Raw genomic sequence first — 20116 nt, 5'->3', positions numbered from 1 at the left:
GACAGAAGATAAACTAGAATTAGAGGACTTGAACATCACAATAAACTAACTGAACCTAACAGGTATACAGCACATTCCACTGCACAACAGCAGCACATTCTTTTCAAGTTCACATAGGACATTCTCCAATACAGGCCATATATTAGGCCACAAAACAAATTTCAGAAGATTTTAAAAGATAGGTCATTAAAGTATCTTCCAACTACAATGGGATGGTTGGAAATCAGTAACAGGGAAAACTGGAAAATTAAAAAATGTGGGTATTAAACATTCTTAAAGAACAAATGAGTCAAAGAAGTCCTTAAAAGGGAAATTAGAATATACTTGAAAATGAGTAATGATTAAAAACATCCAAAACTTACAGGATGCAATGAAAGCAGTAATCAGAGAAATTTACAGTTGTAAATGGCTACATTAAAAAACAAGAATCTCAAAACAATATCCTAACTTTATGCCTTATGAAATAAGAAGAATAACAAACTAAACTCAAAGCTATCAAAAGGAAGTAAATAGAATGGAAATAAACCAAGAGAAAAGAAAAAGAGAAAGAAATCAGTGAAACCAAAAGTTGTTTCCTTGAAAAGATCAACAAAATCCACCTAGAATATAAGGGGCAAATTCCCTAAAACATACAAATTATTTAAATGTATTCTCGAAAAATTAGAAAATCTCAACATACTCATAACAAGTAAAGAGATTGATTGAGTAACCAAAAACCTCCCCAAAAAGAACAGTCCTGCACCAGATGGCTTCAGTAAGGGATTGTACCAAATGCTTAACTAAGAATTAATAACAATCCGTCTCAAACTCTTACAAAAAACTGAGGAAGAGGGAATGCTTTCTGATTTCATGAAGCCTCATTATTCTGATACCAAGGCTAACTAAATGCATCTTAAAATACAATATCTCATGAATATAGATGCCCAAATCGTCAACAACATATAAGGAAATCAAATTCAACAGCATATGAACAGAATTATTCCCCATGACCAAGTGGCATTTATCCCTAATAATGCAAGGGTGGTTCAACATAAAATCAATCAATTTAAAATATTCCATTAATAGAACTAAGGAAAAAACTGATGATCATCTCAATTAATGTTGAAAAGTTATTTGACAAAGTACAATGCCTTTACAAGATAAGATCTTTCAGAAAAAGTAGTTATAGAGGGAAAATTCCTCAACATGATAAAAGTATTTGTAAAAAAAAACCAAAAAAACCCAGATCTAGATCAAATGCAATCATTTACCTATGCCTCTTAGAACAAGTCATGAACAAGTCAAGGATGCCTGATATTCAACACTGTACTGAAAGTTCTAAGCAGAACTATCAGATTAAAAAAAAAAAAAAGGCATCCAAATTGTAAAGAGGTAAAACTATATTTACAGGCAGCATAATCATATATACAGAAAATCCTAAAGAATCCACAAGAAAGCCTATGGGGTAAAAAAAAAAAAAAAAATCAGAAGCATTGCTGGGTACAAGACCAACAAGAAAAATCAGCTGGGTTTCTACACACCAGCAGCAGTGTGATGTTATCAGAATGAATTAAATACCCTGAAAAGTGCTCCTGAAAGAAAATGCTGCTGAAAGCAATTAATAAAGACCTGAGTACATGAAAAGATATTTCTTATTCAGACAGTAAGACTTAAAAAGATGGCAATATTACCCAAAGTGATCTACAGACTCAACACAATCTCTATCAAAATTACAACAGCCTTTTTCTTAGAAATGTAAAAGCTGATCCTCAAATTCAAAAGGAATTTCAAGGGGCTTGCCGTAACCAAAACAATCTGGATAAAATAAAGTTGAAGTCCTAATAACTTCCTCACTTAGGAACTTACTACAAAGTTACAATAGAAGAATATGTACCAGTATAAGGACAGAGATACAGCCACATGTAATAGAATAGAGCATCCAAAAATGAATTCTCACATACATGGGTCAGTCGATTTTCAACAAAGGTGCCAAATCCATTCAACAGAGAAAGGAGGAACTTTTCAAAAATGGTGTTGGAAAAACGATGATGGTGGCTTAGTCACTAAGTTCTGTCCGACTCTTGTGACCCCATGGACTGTAGCCCGCCAGGCTCCTCTGTTCATGAGATTTCCCAGGCAAGAATACTGGAGTAGGTTGCCATTTCCCTCTCCAGGGGATCTTCCCCACCTAGGAATGGAACCCAGGTCTCCTGCATTGTAAGGCGGATTCTTTACTGACCGAGTCACCAGGGAAAAGGACAAACTTCAAAAATGGCGGAAAAACGATAACCACATGCAAAATAATGAAATTGGCCACAGGAGCGGTGATGGTTACCCAGTATTGTGAAGTACTTAATGCCATGGAACTTCACACTTACAAATTATTAAAATGATAAATACTATGTATGTTTTACCACAATATCCTCGCTCCCCTCTTCCCCCCAAAAATGAGGAGAACCCAGTGAACCATTGGATTGGCAAGATGGAAAGGGGCTCTAGAATGGTACTGAAGTTTTTTGGTGGGCAAGACTGCGTGGACGACGCCATTCACCAACCAAGGACTACAGGAGGTTAAGAAGCAGGTCTGCGGATGAACTTGAGTTCAAAGGTACCTCAAAAGTGGAAAACCAATTGGACATGTCTTCTAGGCAGCTGGCCCTGGAGCAAGAGAGCTGTCTGGTCAGGAGAAAGAGAGTTGCGAACCATCAGCAACTTGTAGGTAACGGAGAATGCAAATCCTTGGGAAACACCAACATGCAATAACCGAGGGAGGTAAACTTCCTTCCCTCCGCTTCTGGGTCCCAAGAAGGCTAGTCCATACCCTAGGCTGGAGGAGCTTACCGACGCTTTAAGTGCAGCTGCGCCTTTCAGGCCCACGCAGACGGCAGACGGCCGAGTCGTAGCTCGAGAGGAGCGGCTGAGAAGGAGCGAAGTGCGCGGGGCCTGAGCCCCAGGCGCTAAGAAGCCACACAGCACCTGCACGTCGGCTCACGCGGGCGAAGAAGCTAGCGGGAAGCCCGGGGCACCCGATCTGCATCTCGCCCACGGCACACAGAATCCCTCTTCTGGCCTGCCGCCCTCCCAGCCTTCCGATTGGCGGAGAGGACTATGGGACCTGGAAGTTGTCTTTGTCCGGCGAGGGCTGCCCTTCCGGTTCCGTTGGGTCCCCCTTTGGCTCGGGTTCCCTGCCCCTCCCCCTTCCCGGAGCCCCGAGGGGCCGGAGCTCCTGGCGGTGCCGGATCCTGACGGTGGCCTTCCCCCGGGTCTGTAAGTGCGGAGGCGGCCGGAGCGCCGGGTAGGGGTACAAGGTCTCTCAAAATCGAGCCCCCTTGGGGCCCTGGATTGGCCGGGACCTGCACCGGGATGGGGGCCGAGGGGCTGGCCTAGGCACGGGGGTGCTTACGGAGCCCTTGGCCCGGCCCCTGCTATGCCCCGCCCCTTTCCCTCCCCTGAGTCTGGAGTGGGGCGCCTAAGGATGCCCCCAGGGACCTCCTCCGGGGACCCTAGGCGAGGGCCAAGCAGTTGGCTTTAACCCGACTCTGGCATCTTTTAAGAAGTGCCAGTTCTCGGCCAGGGCAAGGCCTCAGTGCCAGCCTGCGAGGATCACTGTGGAGTGCAGCTAGTTTACCCTTTTGCCACTGGCTACAACACCTTTTTTATATCTGGCGCCTTGTCAGGCACTGGGAATTCGTAAGACATTGTTCTAATTTTCAGGGTCAAGTTTGGGAACCAGATAAAAACGAGTGCTCCTGCGATGTACATATCAGTCGTATATATATGAAACGTTCAAGGGGCAGTTGCTGGGGAGGCTGAAGAGACTTTTCAGTTTCACTTGGGGATAAGGTGGCGAAGAGGTTTTGCGCTCAGAGAACAGTTGCAGTGCTGTGAAGGAATAACAGCAGAACTTGTGTAGGAAGAGCAGGAGAGGGTTCCAGGGCTCTTGTGCAAAGCATGAGATATGAAGCTGGGAAAGTAGATGGAAGTCCAGATAGTGAAGATTTACTCCTAAAAGAGGTGGGTACTTGTTGAAGAGTTTTGAGCAGGAGACTAGTGTGGTCAGATTTGTACTGTAGAAAATCATCTTGTTCTGGAGGTCAGCCTATAAGATAGGAATTTCTAAGAACTGATTCTGGACTCTTTAGCTAAAGTCTAGATGTTCTTATCGGAGAAGGCAATGGCACCCCACTCCAGTACTCTTGCCTGGAAAATCCCATGGATGGAAGGGCCTGGTGGGCTGCAGTCCATGGGGTTGCTAGGAGTCGGAGACGACTGAGTGACTTCACTTTCACTTTTCACTTTCATGCTTTGGAGAAGGCAATGGCAACCCACTCCCGTGTTCTTGCCTGGAGAATCCCAGGAATGGGGGAGCCTGGGGGCTGCCATCCATGGGGTCGCACAGAGTCGGACACGACTGAAACGACTTAGCAGCAGCAGCAGCAGCAGCAGACGTTCTTATTGGAGATTCTTTTGAAGGCGTGATGGGATCAACCTAGTGAGAAGTAAAGAAATCCCAAAACCGAGTTATGATAGTGTTATTAGAAAGAAGGCAGGTATGCTGAAGGGAAGGGCTTCCCTGGCAGCTCAGCTGGTAAAGAATCCGCCTGCAACGCAGGAGACCCCTGTTTGACTCCTGGATTGGGAAGATCCACTGGAGAAGGGATAGGCTACCTACTCCAGTATTCTTGAGCTTCTCTGGTGGCTCAGATGGTAAAGAATCCTTCTGCATTGTGAGAGACCTGGGTTCAATCCCTGGGTTGGGAAGATCCCCTAAGAGGGTATGGCAGCCCACTCCAGTATTCTTGCCTGGAGAATCCCATGGACAGAGGAGCCTAGCGGGCTGCAGTCCACGGGGTTGCAAAGAGTCGGACATGACTGAGAGTGCCTAAGCACACACATGCTGTAGGAAATGCTGTAAAAACTCCATAATGAATTGGATGTTGAAGGTGAAAGAGGTATCAAAGCTGAGTCTTAGGTTTCAGGCCTGTGAAATTTGAAGAATGTTAATGCCATTATCAGCAATAAAACCATAAGCGTAGTGTAGGTGACCAGTTCATTTTTTGGATATTTGAATTTAAGGCCTGATGGGATAGCCATATGGAACTGTCCAGTACAGAGTTAGAAAGACAAATCTGCAGCTCAGCCTAAATGCCGTGGCTTGAGGTAAAAGTCTGAATCATCCTAAAGCACAGAGGTGGAAGCCATGGAAATAGTTGGTATCAGGAAGGGGTTATTGACAAAGAAGGGAATATTTGGGGAAATGGGACTGAGTAGTTAATAGTAGTTGATATAGTAGCAGAAACAGAAGTAGATGATAAAATATAATGATAAAATGTAAGGATTCCAGCAACCAAGAAGTCTCAGAAATTAAGAGAGGAGAATACTGAGAAGGGTCCACTGAGATAATGGATGCAGAGCCTTTGGAGAATGAGAAAGAAAAAAAAAAAGATTGCATTTCTTTATCAAGAGATCATGAGTGACTTTTTACAAAGCAATTTTAGCAGAATAATGAGGTGATAATATGTGAAATAATGGAGACCTCAGGTGATTTGGTATCAAATGAGAATGAAAGAAAGCCACACGTTGAAGGACTTCACAAAGGATATTGACAGGCTTTATTATTGATCTAACATTTGCTTACAGAGCACAACTCCAGGCTCTATCCTAAGTTCTTTTAAAAAGTAACTTAATTTAAAACATTAATCTACTTTTAAATTAATTTTCCATAACGTATTGTTGTGGAAATATTGTCATATTATCGTGTTAAGTACTGTTATTCTTTGACAGATGGGACAACTGAAAAAATAGAAGTAGTTAAGTAACTTGCCCAAGGTCATACAACTAGAAAGTGGTGGGGCAGCATTTTGATTCTTGGAAACCTGGTTTTATCCACTGTACTAAGCAGTGATTGAACATGGGAGTCAAAAGAATGGGAAAAATTTAAGCAAAGATAGACTCTTGATTAAAAAAAATGGAGAGGCTTAGAAGAGATCCAGATTGAGAAGAAGGTAAGTAATGGATTTATGTTTCTGTTATGGATTTATTTTTCATTTCTTTTCCCTTAGATTCTCTTCCAATATGTGCCATTTTAGGTCAGTTTCATTCATAGTTAGGTCAATTTATGTCATGCTTTCATTTATTAACTTATCCAAATCAGGTCTTCTCTTTAGCTTCAGAGCCATATCAGTTAGCTAATCGATCTTCTCCTTAATGTCATGCAGGCTCCTCTGGTTAAACATTTTAAGACCTGACCCATGGTCATTTCCCCCAGCATTTCCTTGCTTATTGAATGACATTCTGTCAGACATCCAGTTTCTCAAACCACATACCTAGGAGTCATTGTGACCTTTCATCCCTTGTTCCCTACCTTGGTTATCAAGTCCATCAGTTCTTTGAGATATCTCTGGAATCTGTTAAAATAAATCCATATTATTTCTTCTCAGTTTCATATTATTCAGTTCAGTCGCTCAGTCGTGTCGCTCTTTGCGACCCCATGAACCGCAGCACGCCAGGCCTCCCTGTCCATCACCAACTCCCGGAGTCCACCCAGACCCATGTCCGTTGAGTCGGTGATGCCATCCAACCATGTCATCCTCTGTCATCCCCTTCTCCTTCTGCCCTCAATCTTTCCCAGCATCAGGGTCTTTTCAAATGAGTCAGTTCTCTGCATCAGGTGGCCAAAGTATTGGAGTTTCAGCTTCCACATCAGTCCCTCCAATGAACACCCAGGACTGATCTCTGTTATTCAGGCTCTCGTTATTTCTATATCGCTCTGTTAGAATAATAACATATTAACAGGTTTCCTTGTCTCCACATCCACTGTTGTCAGAAGTGTTCTCCACAAGGTTTTATTTTTGACTTATTGAGTTTTAGCCGGTGCAAGAGTTTAGATAACATGCATTTCAAATGATAGGGTAACAGCCTAGGGCAGTTATTTTTTATTAGATTGAACTGAGGTTGGTGGTGGTTGGTGATTTAGTCTCTGAGTTGTGTCCGACTTGCGACCCCATGGACTGTAGCCTACCAGGCTCCTCTGTCCATGGGATTTTCCAGGCAAGAATGCTGGAATGGGTTGCCATTTCTTTCTTCAGGGGATCTTTACCTTGCAGGAATTGAACCTGGGTCTCCTGCATTGCAGGGACATTCTTTACTGACTTAGCTACGAGGGAATCCTAATTGAGATTAAGTTTGGTTAAAATTAGCCATGTTGTTGTTATTTAGTCACTAAGTCATGTCCGACTCTTTGCAACTCCATGAACTGCAGCATGCCAGGCTTCCCAGTCCTTCACTGTTTCCCAGTTTGCTCAAGCTCACGTCCGTTGAGTTGGTAATACTATCCAACCATTTCATCCTATTGCCCTCTTCTACTCCTGCCCTCAATCTTTCCCAGCATCAGAATCCTTTCCAATGATCATCTCTTTGCATCACGTAGTCAAAGTGTTGGAGCTTCAGTTTCAGCATCAGTCCTTCCAATGAATATTCAGGGTTGATTTTGTTTAGAAATGACTGGTTTGATCTTGCTGTCCAAGGGACTCTCAAGAGTCTTCTCCAGCACCACAGTTCCAAAGCATCAGTACTTCAGTGCTCAACCATCTTTATGGTCCAACTCTTACAACTGTACTTGACGACTGGAAAAACCATGGCTTTGTCAAATGGACCTTTGTTGGCAAAATGATGTCTCTGCTTTTTAATACACTGTCTAGGTTTGTCACAGCTTTCCTTCCAAGGAGCAAGCATCTTTTGATTTCATGACTGCAGTCACTGTCAGCAGTGATTTTGGAGCCCAGGAAGATAAAATCTGTCACTGCTTCCACTTTTTCCCCTTCTATTTGCCATGAAGTGATGGGACCGTATGCCATGATCTTATTTTTTTGAATGTTAAGTTTTAAGCTAGTTTTCTAATATCATCTCTCTGGGCCAGGAGCTCAGAGGCCCAGGGGTCATGGGCCACACAGGCCCTGTTGCTTCCCTGGGCTCCTCCCCACAGCTCCCTGCTGAGAAGTGCATGCAAGCCAAGTTAGGGGTCCCAGGTCAGGAGCAGGGACGAGTCCTGTGAACTGCTGCACTCCTGCCTGGCCAAGGAAGGACCATGTGCAGGGAGGATGGAGATTTAGGAAATTTTTAAATAGAGAAGGTAATAAAACATTGAGAAACCAAGACAGGTTTTCTGAGGAAGTCAGCCTTAAGAAACTAGCAAAAAAACTTAAGGACTAAGCTTTGAAGAATATACTTACCTTTTCACAATTTACAGAACCTTAAGGAACACATCAGCCAAAGAATGGCAGAAAACTGAGGCCAGTCGTTAAGTCACTTGCTCACTTCTGTACAACAGTTTAAGAAGAGTGAGCTAGATCTATTCAACATAAATAACAAGATTTATTCAACATAAATAATTCTTAAAAGCAATAAATGAAAAAAGAAAGTCACAAAACAATATATATAGTTTGTAATTTTACTTTTTATTTTCTGTGGCTGAAGTGTTATATATAGAAGTGTTGTTTTAAAAGTGGAGAGGGAAGGAGATTCATTAAGGAAGAAACTGAGAATCAACTGACTGAATGGAAGGAGGCTGAGAAAGGGGACTTTTACTTTATCTATATTCAAAAGTTCTTCCAGGAACGGTATATTTCTGTAATGTTACTTACAGATTGTATAAACATGTTGTAAGTAAAAGAGTGAGCAGTTGGAGAATGTAGTGTCATGAAAGTTACCCAAAAGAAGAAAAGGATTAAGTTTTATAGAAAGGCTGTAGTATATTATAGTCTCTTTGAAAAATGGCATATGGTGTTAATGAAAGAGGAAGAAGGATTTTGAAGTAGTTGTGAGTGCTAAGTTGAAAGATAAAGGTACTTTTATGAGGTAGATGAGAAAACAGACTGAAAGTTTTCCTTATCAGTATCCTTAGAGGCATTTGAGACAAGAAACGTGGATATTTTCACACTGTCCCTTGCTTGGCAGTGAACATTGTTCAACCGAAAATATTCACTGATCCTTTTGGGTTACTCCTGTTTGATCAAAGGGAAATTTCAAATCAGCTGCAACATTTGTTATGGAAATGATTATAGAAGAATTGTGTAAATATAAACAAAGAGAAAGTGATTTTAAGTGAGATTATTCCTATTTCATTGATGATTGGAAAGTGGGTCATTTAAAACTTGCTAAGAGAAACTCAGCAGTATTCAGACTTAATCACAGTAACCCAGACAATAGTTGATAAGGACCTGAACTATGCCAGTGGTAGTAAGCATATAGAGAATTTGGAAATCTTTCTTTGAAAAGAATCAGCAGAATGTGGTGACCAAGTCTCTCTAGTCTACCTAATCAGTTCTGTACTTCCAGTTCCTAGAAGGTCTGCTATAATCTAGAATTATGTGAGTGATTTCTATGATAATAATAATTGCTATTATACTTACAAGTTAACTATAGTTGGGGAGTCTAAAAATCAAATATATTCATAATTTTTATTTATATGTTTTATTTTATGTTTTATTTATAAATGGCATTGTTTCATCCAACAAAGATGAATACACAAAAGATAGAAAAATAACATAAAGTTAAAATAGATGAGAAAGGTAAGACAAGGATAATACATAAATGGTTTACTATTAAAACCCTCTAGACTTCACACAAATTTGGCTTTAAGTTGTATTTTTTGTTTTTAAGCATAAGCCTTTTATTGAAGCATAACTAACTATACAAAAGCATATCAATCATCAGGATATAGTTGAATGGATATGAATGGAGATCACAGTTAATATTCATAAGATAAAACTTCAGCTAGCCTAGTTCTGTCATACCTGAATTTTGGCATCATGTCGCTCAGGCATAATTTCTACCTTTAACATTTAATACTTTATACCTTTTTAAATAAGCAAGTGATTTATGTTCACCAAGCATGAATTTCCTCATAAGCAAAGTGGAGATGACAATAATACTTACCTCATAGAAATTTTGAAGATTAAATGGGTAGATTTGGGTATACCTAGTACTCAGCAAGTGTTCAGTAAAGATTAGGCATCCTTTTTCTTATTTTTAAATAGAATTAAACTAGTTCATATGAAACAAGGACTCCTTTTTATTTGAACTTTTTAAACTTTTGTTTAAAATTTAATTTTATGTTGTCAAGACTATTTTTTGGAAACAAACCCTAGAAAGAAATTTTCCCCAGGGCACTCAAAAACAGTATTACGATAATGAAAGGCATCTCTACCATAGCTCAATAGTAACTTCATAGGGAACATTAACAGTTAGTTACAGTTTTTATTGAATGAGTTGTGTAAAAAATAACAGTTGGTTCTTGACCTCAGATAACTAACCCTCTGATGGAAAGAGAAACTAGTGACAGGAAACAATTAACGGATGAACTCTGTGGCCTGGAAATAAGAGTTTATTAAAGAGAGACAACAGAGTGGGCTGACACATTAAGGAAAACTTCTTAAAGGAGAAATAATTTTTCCTCATATTCTTGGACTACAGTAGACAAATCAAGCACGTCCCTGAGATAACCTGTCTGACTGTTCCTGTTGGTAAGTCGCTTGAGACTGATGAATAGGAGGTAAATGAGACTGTATTCCAACTCCTGTCTTTGGAGCTTCAAGGAACAATGATCCCTGAGGAGAGTTGCGTAAAGCAGTTCGAGTACTATCATGTTATAGATGGAAGCAATTAGTGCTTATTTTTCAGTGTTATTAGGAAAGTGCCGTTGTCGTCGTTCAGTTGCTCAGTCTTGTCCCACTCTTTGTGACCCCATGGACTGCAGCTAGGCCTCCCTGTCCTTCACCATCTCCTGGAGCCTACTCAAACTCATGTCCATTGAGTCGATGCCATGCAACCGTCTCATCCTCTGTCACCTCGTTGTCCTCCTGCCCTTCTGCCCTCAGGGTTTTTTCCAGTGAGTCAGCTCTTCCCATCAGGTGGCCAAAGTATGGAAGCTTCAGCATCAGTCCTTCTAGTGAATACTCAGGGTTCATTTCCTTCAGGATGGACTGGTTTGATCTCCTTGCTGTTCAAGGGACTCTCAGGAGTCTTCTCCAGCACCACAGTTCAAAATGCTGACCTGTCACTAAATTCAGAACAAGCTAAACCTCTAAGAAATAGTGCCCCTTTTGTTTGGCCATTTGAACAACAGTCGTTTGTATAATTTCTAGTTATGAATTGGGACATTCACCACTGCCAGATCAAATATATCAAGCAACCATAATTGCTAAAATTGACCAGTGATGGATAATACTGTTGCGCCACTTTCTTTACTAATATATTCCCATGTCTCCGAGATTTTTCCTTTTCATCTGGTATTTACCATCTCTTCTCTGATGCTACATATGCTTCTCTACATCCCTCCTCTCTCATCTTCATTGTGACTATAATTTTTCTGTACACTCAGCGTGCCATACAAAGATGCTTGTAATTTATGTATAAATGTGTTTAAATATACCTGTGCCATACCAGTCCCCCCTCCTAAGCCTCACCTCTCTTTCAGTGACATTTTAATTCAGGAGAACTCCTAAGTTTAGAACGTTTGCATATTGCTTTTTTTCATTTTGTGTCTCCCACAAGTTTTTTTGAAATGTCTTTTTTTTTTTCCTTTACCTTGCTCCTTGTACCCACTCATTTGTAGGCTCTCATAGGCTCAGACTTGTAATGCTTATGCAGACACTGCACTGGTCTTCCTAACAGCAAGTCTTCCTATTACTGTCAAATGAATCTTATAGTATCAACAAATACAAACTGAGCACCTGCTATGTGTTTAGTACTATATTAGGTGATGGGTATACACAGCAGTTTGAACAGAATAGGGTTTGCCAGTAATGTGGATGCGTTACTGCTGAATTTGAAACCAAAGGAAAGAGTGTTTCACCCTAGAAGATGCAGATTCCCAGCATTAGCCCTATTGAATGGGGCAGAGACTATTCTCTCTAATGCCATGAAGCTTGCAGTTTGAAGGGTATTACTGTTAGTATTTTGAGGTTACAGGTTCAGTAGAGAGAACTGTTCTGATCTAAGGGGTTAGGGAAGGGCCTCAGAGGAAAGAAGAGAGTGAGAATTGGCTGGGAATAGTGTTCTGGACTAAAGAAACACCTGCAGTAAGGCTTGGAGGCAGTAGAGTGCTATTATGAAGTAGGCGCTGAGCATTGTGAGCGAGCCCTGTATTCTGCTGTCACAAGCTCGTACTCTGTGGGCCTTTGTAACTCACTGCTCTAGAACATAAAACTCTAAAGATTGGGCTTCAGGAGCCAGATGTCACTAGGAACTGTTGCTCATGATTCTCAACTATGGAGTTGATGGAGACACAAAGTTCGAGGTGAACTTACTGATGTACTGAAATTGTGGAGCTACTTCTCACGGGTAGATCTTATATACCCACTGATCTCACAGAAGATTGGTATATAGACAAGGTGTGAGTTTATTTTTACTATGACTGGTGGGCTGTCATTGTAAAAATAATATGTTGATGATGTCTTGTTGACATGGCTAACTCATTCTTCCCTTTAGAGTGACACAAGGGAAGCAAAGTAAGAGTATGGAATTAGAACATGGGGACTTTCTCCAAAGACATTGCTTTATAACAGGACAAATACGCAGTTTTTACAAAGCAACCGTCTCCATGGTTGGTTGGTTTTTGCCAGTGTTTACCGTAATTATTATTAAATTTACTCGATCAGTTTATATTGGAGAGGTTAGTCTTCATCCAGGAGATGACAGGAGGTCACAAAAGGATTTTAGGCAGAGGTTGGATATAAACAGATCTATGTTTTTGAAAGATGACTGTAGTGCGGTAGTGTAGGAGTTGGTTTAGAGGTAATAGAAGCTGGAACCAATGGGCATTTATGAATGAATTTGAGTAGTCCAGTTGATGAGTAATGATGGATGAATGGGGATAAAGAAGAAAGAATAGCACCTAGTAGGGATTAACTAGATCCACTGTACTTTTACTCAGATTCCCACCAAGTGACTCATCTGGTTTTTCTATATCAAATATTTACTTCATGTATCAACAAATGTTTCTTAAGAAAGAATTTAGGTTTGTCCAAACTGCAAAGAGCAAAGACTTGTGCCTTTGACACTTTAAAAGTTGTCCTTTTAAACATGTGACTTTCATTTTATTGCAAAAATACTTGTATGAGTAAATTCACATCAGTTTAGACAGAAGAGGGTTTACCCAGGAATGGGACAAGCAGTGCCATTACAGTAAAATTCAAAGCAAAGGAAAATAGTGTTTTGTCTTTGAAGAAGGAGGTTCACAGTATCAGGCAAAATACAATTGTTACTTCTTATTACTTTATGACTTGTTGGGATGTTTTAGGAAGTTCATGAAACCTGACAGAACTCTGATTTGAGAAGCAAAAGAATACACTTGGAATAACTCAAGCACTGTTCTTGTATTAAGCATCTTAAAAAGCTGAATGAATACCAAGCTATTTCCGCTAATATAAGTCCTCTCCTTTAGCTGCAGTTGACACTTGATGTTGGTGAGGAGTCATTTTTAACAGCCTTCAAAAGCTGTTATACTAGCTTCCTCTTTCAAGGGAAATTTCATTCAGATACATATGAACAGGTATGACAACACAGATTTGTTTTTGGAAGGAAAATCCAGGTTTTCTTAATTGTTTGAATTTTCTTCAATTCATCCTTTTTACATTTCTGTTCTTTAGGTCTGCCAAAATGTCTGAAAGATCAGATCTCCTTCACTTCAAGTTTGAAAATTATGGAGATTCAATGTTACAAAAAATGAACAAATTAAGAGAAGAGAATAAATTTTGTGATGTTACAGTTCTCATAGATGATATTGAGGTACAGGGGCATAAAATTGTGTTTGCTGCAGGTTCCCCCTTCTTAAGAGACCAGTTTTTACTGAACGATTCGAGAGAGGTGAAAATCTCCATATTGCAGAGTTCCGAAGTGGGGAGACAATTGCTCTTGTCGTGTTATAGTGGTGTGCTGGAATTCCCTGAGATGGAACTGGTCAATTACTTGACCGCTGCGAGTTTTCTTCAGATGAGTCACATTGTAGAACGGTGCACGCAGGCCTTGTGGAAGTTTATAAAGCCAAAACAGCCAATGGAAAGTAAAGAGGGATGTGAACCACAGAGTGCTTCTCCCCAGTCGAAAGAACATCAGGGGGATGCCAGAGGCTCCCCAAAGCAGGACTCACCTTGTATTCACCCATCTGAAGACAGTATGGATATAGAGGACAGTGATATTCAGATCGTTAAGGTAGAATCTATTGGGGATGTATCAGAGGTTAGAAGTAAAAAAGATCAGAACCAGTATATTTCTTCTGAACCCACTGCTTTACATTCATCCGAGCCCCAGCACTCTCTGATAAATTCAACTGTGGAAAACAGAGTAAGTGAAATAGAGCAAAACCATCTCCACAATTATGCCCTCTCTTACACAGGCAGTGATAACATCATCATGGCCGCGAAAGATGTCTTTGGGCCTAATATTCGAGGTGTAGACAAAGGCCTGCAGTGGCATCACCAGTGCCCAAAGTGTACCAGGGTGTTTCGTCACCTGGAGAACTACGCCAACCATTTAAAAATGCACAAACTCTTTATGTGTCTACTCTGCGGCAAGACTTTTACTCAGAAAGGCAACCTTCATCGACACATGCGTGTGCATGCCGGCATTAAACCTTTCCAGTGTAAAATCTGTGGGAAAACCTTTTCTCAGAAGTGTTCCTTACAGGATCATCTTAACCTTCACAGTGGAGATAAGCCCCATAAGTGTAACTATTGTGACATGGTTTTTGCACATAAGCCTGTTTTGAGGAAGCACCTTAAACAGCTGCATGGCAAAAACAGCTTTGATAATGCCAATGAAAGAAATGTGCAAGACCTCACTGTGGACTTTGATTCTTTTGCGTGTACAACAGTCACAGACTCTAAAGGGTGTCAGCCGCAGCCTGATGCGACACAGGTCCTGGATGCAGGTAAACTGGCCCAAGCTGTCCTGAACTTAAGGAACGATAGCACCTGCGTGAATTAAATAGGGCCTTTGTGCTCCTAACTAGAACTGACTACAAACGTGGCAATAGTCTGAGTCTTTTTAGGAGTCATTTCGCTTATTTGACGTCTCCAGATCCTCTGTGCAGGTCGTAGGGGTGAGTCAAAGCACTAACAGACCAGGCAACTTGCCACTTGGAGTGGTCTTGCCTGCCTTTTGCCCTTTCCCATGTTCTGTTTTGAATTATTTATCCTGTGATGTCTGTTTTCCTTTCCCAAGGAGTACTCCATTTGTCTACCTAACATCAACTTATGTCTTAGACTGACACTATTTTAGACTTTCCACTGGGCACATTCTGAAGGTACCAAGAAGTTAATAACATCACCTCCACTCCACCAATAGATGCTATGCTAAGAGAAGCAAGTAATCTTTTTCTTTGGTAGGAAATAAGCTGAGATATAAGGTGATATTGCTATCAGCCTGAATGTGATAGAACTTCTAGTTCTATCAGAACCATTGATAATTCATCTATGTCTGATAAATGAATGAATCTACTTATCCTGGAGCTGGCTATAAAGAAGTATTTTAGATTATTCTGTACTCTTTTCAACAGTTTATGGGCCAGCTTCATGTGATTGAAGTTGACATAGACCAGAATACAGTATTTTCCTTAATACCTGCAGACAGGAATCATCATTGAGGAGCATAACCAACAAAGGGTAGTAGTTGTACAACAGTACTTATTTGGAAGGTCTTCCCCCAAAAGAAGTCAAATGCTTATAATTATTCTGTAGCTTACTTGGTGATGCTTTTGGAATCAGGATTGCTCCAGGTACACTTAAAGTGTGCTAACATATAATGGTCTCTCTAAAAAGGGGCTATCTGGAGTCAGTCTCTAGAATTTGTTATAGAAGTTTGCTATTGCTAAGGTGAGTTTGGCCTTCAGAGTTTTGTCCAGTGTATTGTAATAATCTTTGAATTCTCCTTTCCTTGTGTACCTTAATTTCTAAAGTGGATGAAAAAAGTGGGTCACAGAAGGAGCAGTCAGATTTTTGCATTTAGATGTTCCTATAATGGTACACAGTCCCACCTCATTCCCTTTGACAGATCAAATACAAAGCTGACTTTCCATTATGGAAAAACAAAACAACTGTTTTTCCTAAGCACATGTTCAGAAATAAAAATTTTGAGTCTTACTTGTTTCTGAACCATGAGTTAGATTTAGATAATAGGAGTGTTTGAGTCCATAGAGAATCTTAAGAAATCATTTAGCTTGCCTCTCTTTTTTTAAGTTGGGGTATCCAAAGCCCAAAGAGGTAGCCTGGCCAAGGTTGGCCAAAGTAGACTAAGTAGGCTAAATATGAGCTAAGGTCTCCTCACTTCTCACTGTCCCTTGGCTTAAAAAGATTTAGTACATGATCAAGAATACTTTAGCAAAAAGTTCCTAGTTTGTGCTTCCCCTCTGTGCATCCCTGTTTGCTTTCTAAGACAGCCTCGATTTTGCAAACAGAACAGTCATAGAAGGATTTATTTTTGTAAGGTAATTATTTTTTTGGTTAGGATGAATATTACATTCTTCCTAAGCAAGCAACTGATTTGCTGGGTGTTGATTAGGAATAGAAAGGGCAAGTAACAATGTGAGAATGATCCAAATGTGAAACTAATTTTGTCTGGAAACAGTGTATAGTTTCCGTCAGGATTTCCTGGTTTTTGTTTCTGAGCTGTCAGAGTCCATGTATAGATGAACCAAAAATTAATTTTAACTTGAGTAGTCAGAGGGTATTCTTAAAGTTGTTATAATTTGATGCATTTACATGTGAATCTGATTTGAAGTATAATTTCTACCATTTGTTAAAAGGTTTTAAATGAGAATAAAATGGAGTGGTAAGACTAATAGGTATCTTATGCCTAATGTCACTCATTATATGATCTAATGATGCTACCTAGCATTCTGGTTTTTATATGATCCAGCCAAAGAGTGCCAATTCTATGCAATGGTGAGACACTAATATGTTAACCAATGTTTCACTCTTTTCTCTAAACATCATTTTATCACAGGGAACTTTCAAGTTGGGGGTGCTTGCTTTGCATAAATTCATGTCTTGTTTTGTTACAGATTTGAAGACTAAAAGGCATAGCTTCAAATAAAATTGGTCTCTTTGGTTGGAGACCATTTCTGGATTCATTCAGGAGACATTTATTGAACACATATTATCGTTAGGCACTATGCTAGATACTGAGAATTTGAAGATAAGATTGTTACGGTCTCTGCCCTCACAGAGCTTACAGTCTCATGTAGTCTTAGTGAGATAAGGTATCAATTTGGTTTTATCCTAGGAAGAATAAGAAAACTGCCTTGCTTTCTTTGATCACTTAAAATCAGCCTCTTTATGGTTTTATATGAGTAAAACTTGTAGTTCTCACCTTTTTCAGTTGCAAACCACTGAAGTGGTTTACAGTCTCCCCCATTTCTTGGCTGGAGAGATGTTCTGTTTCTGTGAGACATTTTCTTAAGTTTGGTGGTACTTGACTTTTTGTTTATACATGTTTCTTAGATTATATGCAAAGTGATCAATTTACTGATATCGAATATGTTTTACAGAGGAAGATGACTTTCAAAACTAGTTGTATTCTTGTAGTGGAGGAAGATTTTTTAAAGCCTTAGACATTCAGCATTTGTGTTTTATGGATCCCCAGGATAACTAAAAATGAGAGGGTTCTGTTTTCCTTAGTTTGGTTTTTTAAAAAATCACTGTGTCACAGTTATTTATTTATTATTTAATTTTAAAGGCAAACTCCAAACTGAAGTGGCTCTGAGGTAAATCAGATGTGGTTTTAATTTGTTTTAGTTTATTAGAAGATCTATAAATGGAGGGTGATCACCATCACTACTTCTAAAATAATATCCTAAACAAACAACCCAGAACATTTTATTTCAGCTGGTGAATAGCTGTTCTAAATCTGTTGTATGTTAGACATACTGTGAACTACCTCTTCACTTATTATGGGGAAGTTTCCTTAATAAAAGTGTGACAATTTAAAGCTCTGGTGTCAATGGTTTATTTTCTCTCTTTCCCTCCTGTTTCCCATTCCAATTGCTTGAATTGAACACAGGAATGCTTTCTCACTCTTATTCTTGAAAAGACGTTAATCAAACATACTGAGCTTGGCTTCAGAAGCAAATCTGGGCTAACAAAAAATTGTTATCAGGGTCAGTTACTTCTTCCTGTACTATTGATTGAGGGGATGGAGCAACTGCTTTTAAGAATCGGTTGAGACGTGTCCTTCATTTAGCAAATACTTGATTCCTACTAAGTGCTAGACTTCCAGGAATGCAAAGATCAGTAAGTCACTGTTCTAAATACCGCTGCCTAAAATGGCAGCCCACTCCAGTGTTCTTGCCTGGAGAATCCCAGGGACGGGGGAGCCTGGTGGGCTGCTGTCTATGGGGTCGCACAGAGTCGGACACGACTGAAGTGACTTAGCAGCAGCAGGTGGGACATAGATTTCAATACAGGTATGATAATTACAGTCATTAAGGCAGCCAAAGGGTTTACTGGTTCCCCAAGTGGGAGCAAAGTAATTTCATGGGCAATTAAAGATGGCTTTAGGGATGATGTGATTTATGAACCATGAATGGAATTTTGAAGGATGAGTGGTAGTGTTACTCCATGCACCAGATGCATGGAGAAGCCAAATAATACCAAAATGTTGGGAGTTTGGAACAGAGAAAAGTTTATTGCAGGGCCATGCAAAGAGGTGGGTGACTCATGCCTTAAAACCCCCAAACTCCCCAAAAGTAAAAGTTCCTCAGTCGTGTCCCAACTTTTTGCGACCCCATGGGCTGTAGCCCACCAGGCTCCTCTGTCCATGGAATTCTCCATGCCAGAATACTGGGGTGGGTTGCCATTCCATTCTCCAGGGGATCTTTCCAACCCAGGGACTGAACTCGGGTCTCCCATATTACAGACGGATTCTTTACCAGCTGACCCATCAGGGAAACTCCCCAAAAGCTTTCAGCAAAGCCCTTTTATAGGAAAGGTGAGAGAGGCACAACGTTAGTTGTTGCAGACTTCCTGGTGTATTTGTTCTGGAGTTCTGGTCATGGTCACGTATCGATGTTCCTGTAAATCCCCACCAGGTAAATATTCTCTGGTCTGACAAGAAAGGGCAAGGTCCCAAGGCACAACTTTCACAATCTGAGGAACAAGTCCTGGCTAGAGAGGCAGATTTCATTTGTCTGCTCCCTCAGGGCCAGGTCCCCAGGCCCTGTCCAGTTCTCATCCCTAAGGCAGCCAGGCACCCAACCCAAATGCCCCTCAGGCTCCTCACCCCACCCCACCCCCAGGTCGGGGGTTCTAGGGAGGAGCATTGCCATGCACAGACCAATTGCTGAACAACCATTAATGGTCTGGTAACAAGCTGAAACTCCTGTACTTTGGCCACCTCATGCGAAGAGTTGACTCACTGGAAAAGTCTCTGATGCTGGGAGGAATTGGGGGCAGGAGGAGAAGGGGATGACAGAGGATGAGATGGCTGGATGGCATCACGGACTCGATGGACGCGAGTCTGAGTGAACTCCGGGAGTTGGTGATGGACAGGGAGGCCTGGCGTGCTGCGATTGATGGGGTCGCAAAGAGTCGGACACGACTGAGCGACTGAACTGAACTGAACCGTTCCCTGGTAACGGGGTTGGGGGGTGGTAATGGCCCGCAGCAACCTCTGCTGAACCACGCTCTATTACAGTAGGAGGAAACAGCCTATGTTGGAGGAAAGAGCCAGGATAAAGGTTTAGATAGATGCCTGGGTTTCCCAAGGAACTGAGAAGGGTAGGGCTGTAGTGAGGAAGCCATAAGTTGACAGGTGAGGTGGGATCCAAATCCTGACAGGGCGTTAATTAAGTAATCTCCAATACTGATTCCAATAGCACCCTCCTCTTTTCCCAACCCCCCTCCCCGCCACCTTTTATATGGAGGGTAAGCAAAGGATCCGGTCCCTAATAATCCAGGAGGGTCTCCCGGGATCCCTGCGCTGGCTACTCTGACAGATGCGCTATACTACAACTTCACAACCCGTTTGCCATTCGGATGTTGAGAACTCACGGAGCGAACCGGCTCGAGTGCCGAAAGTGGGACAGGAGAGATGGGATTCGAGGGAATTCCGGGGTCCGTCATCCCAGTCGCGGGGGCGGTGA

At 41.0% G+C, this 20116-nt stretch overlaps 2 protein-coding genes across 3 annotated transcripts in view; one reads left to right on the top strand and one right to left on the bottom strand.

The window, feature by feature from the left end:
- RABGAP1 (RAB GTPase activating protein 1) overlaps positions 1-3077 on the bottom strand; it is a 161533-nt gene extending 158456 nt beyond the window's left edge. The window contains exon 1 of the mRNA XM_040225081.1: positions 2821-3077. The gene's annotated coding sequence lies outside the window, so the exon portion shown is untranslated. The remainder of the gene's footprint in view (positions 1-2820) is intronic.
- A 41-nt stretch (positions 3078-3118) lies between these two features.
- Positions 3119-17964, top strand: ZBTB26 (zinc finger and BTB domain containing 26). 2 transcript variants are annotated; one of them, XM_040225079.1, is made up of 2 exons: positions 3119-3246; positions 13629-17964. In XM_040225079.1, the coding sequence occupies exon 2, from the start codon at positions 13639-13641 to the stop codon at positions 14962-14964; it is 1326 nt and encodes a 441-aa protein (XP_040081013.1). In that variant the 5' UTR covers positions 3119-3246; positions 13629-13638; the 3' UTR covers positions 14965-17964. The 2 variants fall into 2 exon arrangements, with proteins under 2 accessions (XP_040081013.1, XP_040081011.1); XM_040225077.1 differs by having other exon boundaries at positions 3153-3242.
- Positions 17965-20116: the final 2152 nt, after the last annotated feature.

This window comes from Oryx dammah, unplaced genomic scaffold (assembly GCF_014754425.2).
Source record: "Oryx dammah isolate SB20612 unplaced genomic scaffold, SCBI_Odam_1.1 HiC_scaffold_25, whole genome shotgun sequence".
Taxonomy (NCBI): domain Eukaryota; kingdom Metazoa; phylum Chordata; class Mammalia; order Artiodactyla; family Bovidae; genus Oryx; species Oryx dammah.
The sequence above is the reverse complement of the archived record's forward strand: the minus strand, read 5'-3'. Positions and strand labels throughout refer to the sequence as shown.

What these genes read in the sequence shown, in the direction of transcription:
- ZBTB26 (XM_040225079.1), top strand. Translation starts at nt 13,639, where the DNA reads ATGTCTGAAAGATCAGATCTCCTTCACTTCAAGTTTGAAAATTATGGA.